At 44.3% G+C, this 7669-nt stretch overlaps 1 protein-coding gene across 3 annotated transcripts in view; it reads right to left on the bottom strand.

Annotated features, from left to right (window-relative positions):
• Positions 1–1039: 1039 nt before the first annotated feature.
• Positions 1040–7669, bottom strand: part of MOK (MOK protein kinase) — a 45616-nt gene continuing 38986 nt past the window's right edge. The window contains exons 5-12 of one of the 3 annotated variants that reach the window (XM_073638393.1): positions 6789–6867; positions 6366–6414; positions 4332–4510; positions 3080–3181; positions 2513–2686; positions 2335–2443; positions 1390–1587; positions 1040–1305 (exon numbers count right to left, since the gene is read on the bottom strand). In XM_073638393.1, the coding sequence (XP_073494494.1) occupies positions 1225–1305; positions 1390–1587; positions 2335–2443; positions 2513–2686; positions 3080–3181; positions 4332–4510; positions 6366–6414; positions 6789–6867 (971 nt within the window). In that variant the 3' untranslated portion in view covers positions 1040–1224. Of the gene's footprint in view, positions 1306–1389; positions 1588–2334; positions 2444–2512; positions 2687–3079; positions 3182–4331; positions 4511–6365; positions 6415–6788; positions 6868–7669 lie in introns of those variants that run through there. The other 2 variants (XM_073638394.1, XM_073638395.1) reach the window with 2 other exon arrangements.

Here is a 7669-nt window from a genome sequence, read left to right as displayed (position 1 = left end):
CCGTCTTCTCTAGAGGCTTTTCTGGCGGCGACAGTCTTTATTACTTTTTTAGACGACAGTACGACCCTTGACAGAAACCGGATGACAAAGTTTCACATCCACAGCAAAGTTCTTAAAAAGTGTTCACTCCTGTAATGCCCCTTAATTTATTCCATCCCCTGCGGCCATTATTAAGAGAAATCTATGCTGGATTCCTGGAGCAGCGCTGGTCACGTTTCCCTCCCAGCAGAACGGTATTTATTCCAGTTGGACAAAATTATGATCACGTCTTTAGGATTGATAGGGCTTTGACCTCCAGGACCCCCATAAATTTTTAGTGTCTGGCACACTGGCTACCAGTGGTGATTAGAGTCTCACCCGCACTGCTAACCTTCATGTTAGATGGAAAGTGCTGCTGATGACCTACCCTGATAGGACTGGTGCTCCTATTGCTGTGACATTGACCTCCTAATTGGGGGGAGGGGGGTCTGGGCGATGCTGCTGCAACCTTAAAGGGAATAAGGCACGCTGAATTGCCACTGCACCAGGAACCCTTAAAAATAGGACAAAGTGCTTCTCCAGCCCCTTCTTGCAGAGGATCGTGGTATTGTCCAAGTGAAAACTTTTTCTTTGTTGTTTTTTTAGGGGGTTGGGGAGGGGGAGATTTGTGATTGTATTCATGCATAAACTGCCTGAAAATAAAACCTCCCTGTGAAATTGGAAGCAGAGGGGCATAGTAAAATCTCCTGGTTCTGCATTAAGTTTCCATCTGTTTTGCTGGAGCCATCATAAGCGCAGGAATCTTTGTAGATTGAAGACCCCCCTGTATGACAGGAAATTACATTTTGCATATTCACTGTAGACTACTGCCCCAACGCATTTTTTTTTCTCTACTTGTATTAAAAACTACATGAATGGCCACAATATTCAGATTTAATAAAAAAAAAAAAACATAAAAAAAATCACAATTAGTAAAGAGAATCATGGACTGCAAGGATTGTAGAAGAATTACCGTAATACAATTATTCTGATCAGTTTGTAAAGTGCAAAATGAGCTGAATTTTTCTTTTTTTTTTTTTAAAAGTGCAGTAAATGAACCTCGAAACCAGAACCAGAGCGAGGGGAGATGGGATGGTCTCTGGGAACAGGGATTGATTGTTTGGCTGCTGTAGCAACAGCTTTGTGTTTCTTCTCCGGCTCGGATAAAGGCACGGGGTTTGCATTAAGTGTCTGTGTGTGGTGAGATCAGAATCCGCCTCCTTTTCTCTCTAGGGAAGGTAAGTGATACGGCTTCATCATCGACTTCCCGTGCTGGTGGATGTCAAACTGTTAACACACGACATAGAAGATTACAACCCCCCAGCGAAGACGCTACAATCACAAAAATGAAAACTCCGAAGACGACTTTACCTTTGTGTCTATATATTTCACGCTTGGGATTATAGGAAGTTTTCCTCCGTTTCCAGGAGTGGGAAAAACGGATTGAAACTTGAGCGTGGAGAAGGGTACAGTCCTCGATACGCTCGGCCCGTTAAGTTTTGGCAGCTCCATTGGAAAGGTAGGCCCGTGGCGCTGGAAGGCAAGTTCTGGGTGCGGCTTCATGATCTGCTTAAAAAGAAAATAAAACATTGCTACAACAGTTAATATAATCATTTTATCTCAATCACCCAATCAAACAATTTAAGATCTCTGCTTGCTGTCAAAAAAAAGTGAACAGGAATGTGTCTACGATATATTAAAGCTCTAGGTGCTGAGCTCCCTCCCACTAGAGCTGGCAAAGTAGTATTATTTAAAGTTGTTTTTTTGGGACATGGGGGGGTTAAATAATTATCCACAGATTAGGAGATAACTTACCGATTTTTGGGGGTCTGAACGCTGACCTTGAATGGAGCAGAGATCGAGCAGGCCCACGCCAATCAATATCAATAGTGAATAACTCACTTTTTCCGGAATAACCCTTTATCACAGGTATAGGCAATCGAGATTAGATTGGTGGGGACCGACTCACTGCAAGGGGCTTCAGTCATCAGTCTAGTCAATGTCTGCACTGCTCCGTCTATTCAGTCGCAGCGGTGCAAGGTGGAAAAATGCTGCAGTAATCTGCACCGCTGCTGCTAAGTAGATGGCGCGCAGGACAAATGCTGCAGCCCCTTCAAAACAGCTAATTGGTGGCGAGAGTAAGACCCCCACTGATCATAACCATTCATATTCTACACGTGGAAAAATCTCTTATTTCTAATAGACAGCTCCAAAGCCTTTGCATGGACTAAGTAAGGCTAAAAAAAAACAAAAAACACAATGCTGAGAAAGAGTGAAAAATCCCATAGACTAGTGATAAAAAAAAAAAAAGTTTACCTGCCTTCGGCCCTGTCCTGCGATCCGCATCAGATAATTCATGGAGGCCGCAGTGTTTGACTTCTCGGCTAGTCCTAACTTACGAGGTAGGGAATGCTTCTCTAGTGTCCTGAAATAAGGAGAGGCGTCAGGTACGGCGGCAGCTGTGAGGACAGGACAGATTAATCTGGCTACCTACCTGGGCTCCTCGAAATAGGCATGCTGGAGGGCTTTAATGGCGCTGAATCTGTCGTCAGGGTCATACTCCAGCATGGCAGACAGCAGCGAGATGCTGTCGGGTGAGATGCCAGGTAACAGCTGTCTAATCCCGCTGCCCTTCTTAGGAGGGAAATCAAAGTTCATGGCTCTTGACCTGCAATAATGAGCTGAATATTACTAGAAGCAGATGCGTCGTGTAGATTTGCTCGTATCTTCTCTGCAGGTCCAGCAGTACTTTATGGGGTCACAAGTGGACGACGCTCCTGTGCGATACCCAAACACCCTAATAGGGCGTTTAATAAGACTACATTGGTGTACCGAACAAGAAAGAATTTGGGCACAGCAAGGAAAGTCCCCATAGCTTCCTGGCTATAAAGCCATCTCTTAAAGGGAGTGATTTGAGAAATAATACTATATTTGAGGATTCTTTTCTGTGGATCTTATGTTTTCCAAAAATGAACGTACAGTGCAAATCTAATGAACTGCAAATCATAAAAAAAAATGTATGAATGGAAACAATGTGGATTTCACTATATAAGTCTCTTACTGCTTAAACTTCTGCAGCACAGCGGAGGCCGGCGTGCCCAGGATGTCGTGGATTTTGGATATCTGGTCTAGTTCATTCAAGCCAGGGAAGAGAGGATGGAGGCTGAAAGAAAAAATATATATAGCGAGCGGCTGCCATGTACGGTGTTATTTTTACTGGGGAATGTAGTCGTGCTTGTGTCCACAGTTCTCTGCGGGAGAGTGTTTCTGTTGACACAGACAAATGGGAATGCTGATGCCGGGGTTGATACGCTGCGCTAGCAAAAGCTGTCTGTACAAAGGCCAGCGCTGGTTAAAGAGCCCGGGAGCGAGTGAGTTACAATCTGCCAGGGTGAACAAATACGAGTAGGACCTGTGACCACCAGCCAGTGCCAGCTTACTAAATCAGACTATGCTACAGCTGGTATGCCCTGGAAATGGCATGATGAGAGTTGTAGTTCCACAGAGGCTGAAAAGCCACAGATTGAAGACATGTTCTCTAATATATGTGACTGGTGTATAGGCAAGGAGCTGCCTGTCGCCTCCAGGTGCCAATGAACCATCCTATGTACTCCCGAGCTAGTAAGTGATGGCATGTCACAAGGATATGCCCTCGTCTTCGAAGTCCTGCAGATCGGTGATTGAGGACATCCCGAGACCGCCCCCCCCTCCATCAGCACTAAGCTCCTGCTCAAGAGAAGGTATACATGTCCGTATACTGCTCTGCAGGCGCACAGTCTTACAGGAGCTCAGCATCCGGACCGTGGGGCGGTCTCAGGACCTGGACGCTCCCCAATCTGTAGGAAGATTAAGGGTCTGCAATATATAAAACTAACTTTTGAAAGTGTAGGTATTATACATCAATGTTTGACCTCTGAAATCCCATTGAGCTCCAGACTGTAGGCACCACTATGCTGCGTCCCCTTCACTGTGGCGCCCACGTCTACCTAACTTTGCAGGGAATTGCAGCCGAAACCTGGGGAAGCCCCAATCCAGCGTTGCAACCCCTCAAGTCCCAGGAGCAGAGGTCAGATCATTAAGTGATAGCATATGTTAGCGAGATGAGAATTCACCCTCTATCCTTCCAAAGGTTGGGAAGCCTTAACCAGAACTGGCCCTGTAGAAGTCGATGATATATCCTCTTCACACTCCGGCTCAAAGCTGGGGGTCCTGAGCTATGGCCCCCTCATCTGTTCAGTACTGCTGGAACTTTCATTGTTTCTTCTGCTTCTCTTTCATGCCACCTAGACCTAGAGGTTGTGACTTGGCCTCACCTGCAGATTTCATAGAAGACGCAGCCAGCGCTCCACATATCCATCTTGTAGGTGTAGTATCCGTCGGTCAGGAGGCATTCGGGGGCTCGATACCAGCGGGTGGAGATATATTCGGTGTACGGCTGCTTGGAGAAAACACTACGACATGAGCCGAAGTCTGCCAGCTTTAGGACGTCTTGCTGGAACAAAAAGTATAAAATATATATATATATATATATATATATATATATATATATATATATATATATATATATATATATATATATATATATATATATATATATATATATATATATATATTATACAGTACAGACCAAAAGTTTGGACACACCTTCTCATTTAAAGATTTTTCTGTATTTTTATGACTTTGAAAATTGTACATTCACACTGAAGGCATCAAAACTATGAATTAACACATGTGGAATTATATACTTAACAAAAAAGTGTGAAACAGCTGAAAATATGTCTTATATTCTAGGTTCTTCAAAGTAGCCACCTTTTGCTTTGATGACTGCTTTGCACACTCTTGGCATTCTCTTGATGAGCTTCAAGAGGTAGTCACCGGAAATGGTTTTCACTTCACAGGTGTGCCCTGTCAGGTTTAATAAGTGGGATTTCTTGCCTTATAAATGGGGTTGGGACCATCAGTTGTGTTGTGCAGAAGTCAAGTGGATACACAGCTGATAGTCCTACTGAATAGACTTAGAATTTGTATTATGGCAAGAAAAAAGCAGCTAAGTAAAGAAAAACGAGTGGCCATCATTACTTTAAGAAATGAAGGTCAGTCAGTCCGAAAAATTGGGAAAACTTTGAAAGTGTCCCCAAGTGCAGCTGCAAAAACCATCAAGCGCCACAAAGAAACTGGCTCACATGAGGACCGCCCCAGGAAAGGAAGACCAAGAGTCACCTCTGCTTCTGAGGATAAGTTTATCCGAGTCACCAGCCTCAGAAATCGCAGGTTAACAGCTGCTCAGATTAGAGACCAGGTCAATGCCACACAGAGTTCTAGCAGCAGACACATCTCTTCAACAACTGTTAAGAAGAGACTTTGTGCAGCAGGCCTTCATGGTAAAATAGCTGCTAGGAAACCACTGCTAAGGACAGGCAACAAGCAGAAGAGACTTGTTTGGGCTAAAGAACACAAGGAATGGACATCAGACCAGTGGAAATCTGTGCTTTTGTCTGATGAGTCCAAATTTGAGATCTTTGGTTCCAACCACCGTGTCTTTGTGCGACGCAGAAAAGGTGAACGGATGGACTCTACATGCCTGGTTCCCACCGTGAAGCATGGAGGAGGAGGTGTGATGGTGTGGGGGGGCTTTGCTGGTGACACTGTTGGGGATTTATTCAAAATTGAAGGCATACTGAACCAGCATGGCTACCACAGCATCTTGCAGCGGCATGCTATTCCATCCGGTTTGCGCTTAGTTGGACCATCATTTATTTTTCAACAGGACAATGACCCCAAACACACCTCCAGGCTGTGTAAGGGCTATTTGACCAAGAAGGAGAGTGATGGGGGGCTACGCCAGATGACCTGGCCTCCAGTCACCAGACCTGAACCCAATCGAGATGATTTGGGGTGAGCTGGACCGCAGAGTGAAGGCAAAAGGGCCAACAAGTGCTAAGCATCTCTGGGAACTCCTTCAAGATTGTTGGAAGACCATTTCCGGTGACTACCTCTTGAAGCTCATCAAGAGAATGCCAAGAGTGTGCAAAGCAGTCATCAAAGCAAAAGGTGGCTACTTTGAAGAACCTAGAATATAAGACATATTTTCAGTTGTTTCACACTTTTTTGTTAAGTATATAATTCCACATGTGTTAATTCATAGTTTTGATGCCTTCAGTGTGAATGTACAATTTCCATAGTCACGAAAATACAGAAAAATCTTTAAATGAGAAGGTGTGTCCAAACTTTTGGTCTGTACTGTATATATATATATATATATATATATATATATATATATATATATATGATGATAATGACTACCTGCACGTGTTACACATGTTAGATCAGAGGTCATGGCGTCTCACCTTTATCAGAATGTTCTCTGGTTTTACATCTCGATGAAAAATGCCATTTCTGTTTCAATGCAAAGAGAAAAAAAAAAAGAAATAATTGGAGAAAACTGGAAAATAATGACAGCTCTGGTGCAACTAACATCCTGCTGAGAAGCTGCTGGTAATTAGTGGATTGCGGAGGGTCTGGAGGATGAAACCTCCGGCTATTATCACCAGGCGGCATCGCCTACAGGGATACTGCGGCTTTACAAGTGCAGGGTTAAGATATAAAGCTCTGTTCTGCGGCCCGTGTCATGCTGGGAGTTGTAGTTGCACAGCAGTTGTAGAGCCGCTGGTTGGTGACCATTGCTGTAGAGGATGCAATGACTTCTCAGTGACTGTGCATCCTCCGAGGCAGCGGCCAGAACTACACCAAAACCCTTCTAGCCGACCCACCGGTGTATGTGCTCCAGAGATTTACACAGCTGGTACATGTAGTTCCTGACTTTATGTTCCGGGAGGGGCTGTCTTCTCTCTGTGCAGAAGGAAAGAGTTAAAAAAAAAAAAAGCTGATTAAACATTAAATTCATTTTTTCTTTCTTGCTGTCAGTGAATGTTTATATCTGAAGGCTGAAGATGGGCACAGACCTGATACTTCTCACAGCGGAGGGTTTGCTACAATAGTGTTCAACCTTCTGTTACCTAAACATCACATCAGCTGGTGGTTTGCTACAATGTATCAATGAATTCATATACAGTATAAAGTCTGGGCTGCTCAGTTGCAGTCACAAATACTGTTTTTTGTCACTCGGGGACTACTTGTTACATACAAATATAACCTAAAAAGGTGAAACAGCGCCACCATAGTTACTGGTCTGCGTCTGGTACTGCAGCTCAGCCCATTTATAGACCTTAAGGCTGCACTGATACTAGTGACAAGGGTTGCACTGCTTGTAATAGAAAGGCAGACAACCCCTTTAAGATGTCTGGGTATTATTTAGACTTTATCTAACTAGCAAACACTCAACTGTAAGAAGAAGGGAGGCCAGGAGAGATTTTCTGACAGCAAAGTCAGGACACCCCCACCCCTCCCCCACACACAGTAGATGGTTTGCCGACTCAGAGGACATAAAAGTGCTGCAAGAACACAAATAATTATCCTACAGAAGAGAAGTTAATGAAACAGGAGGCTCAGGATGAAAAAGGCTTTAAACTTCCCTTGGGGCATTTCAGAGCCTGGTTCTCAGTATTGGTGGGGGTCCCAGCAGTCAGACCTACCTCTTCCCCCCTCCCCCCAATCATGTGATGGGGTCCAGCCACCGTGGACAGGTGAGAAC

The sequence above is a fragment of the Phyllobates terribilis genome, unplaced genomic scaffold (assembly GCF_046119375.1).
Source record: "Phyllobates terribilis strain yellow unplaced genomic scaffold, ASM4611937v1 Scaffold_7__3_contigs__length_470593459, whole genome shotgun sequence".
NCBI lineage: Eukaryota > Metazoa > Chordata > Amphibia > Anura > Dendrobatidae > Phyllobates > Phyllobates terribilis.
The sequence above is the reverse complement of the archived record's forward strand: the minus strand, read 5'-3'. Positions and strand labels throughout refer to the sequence as shown.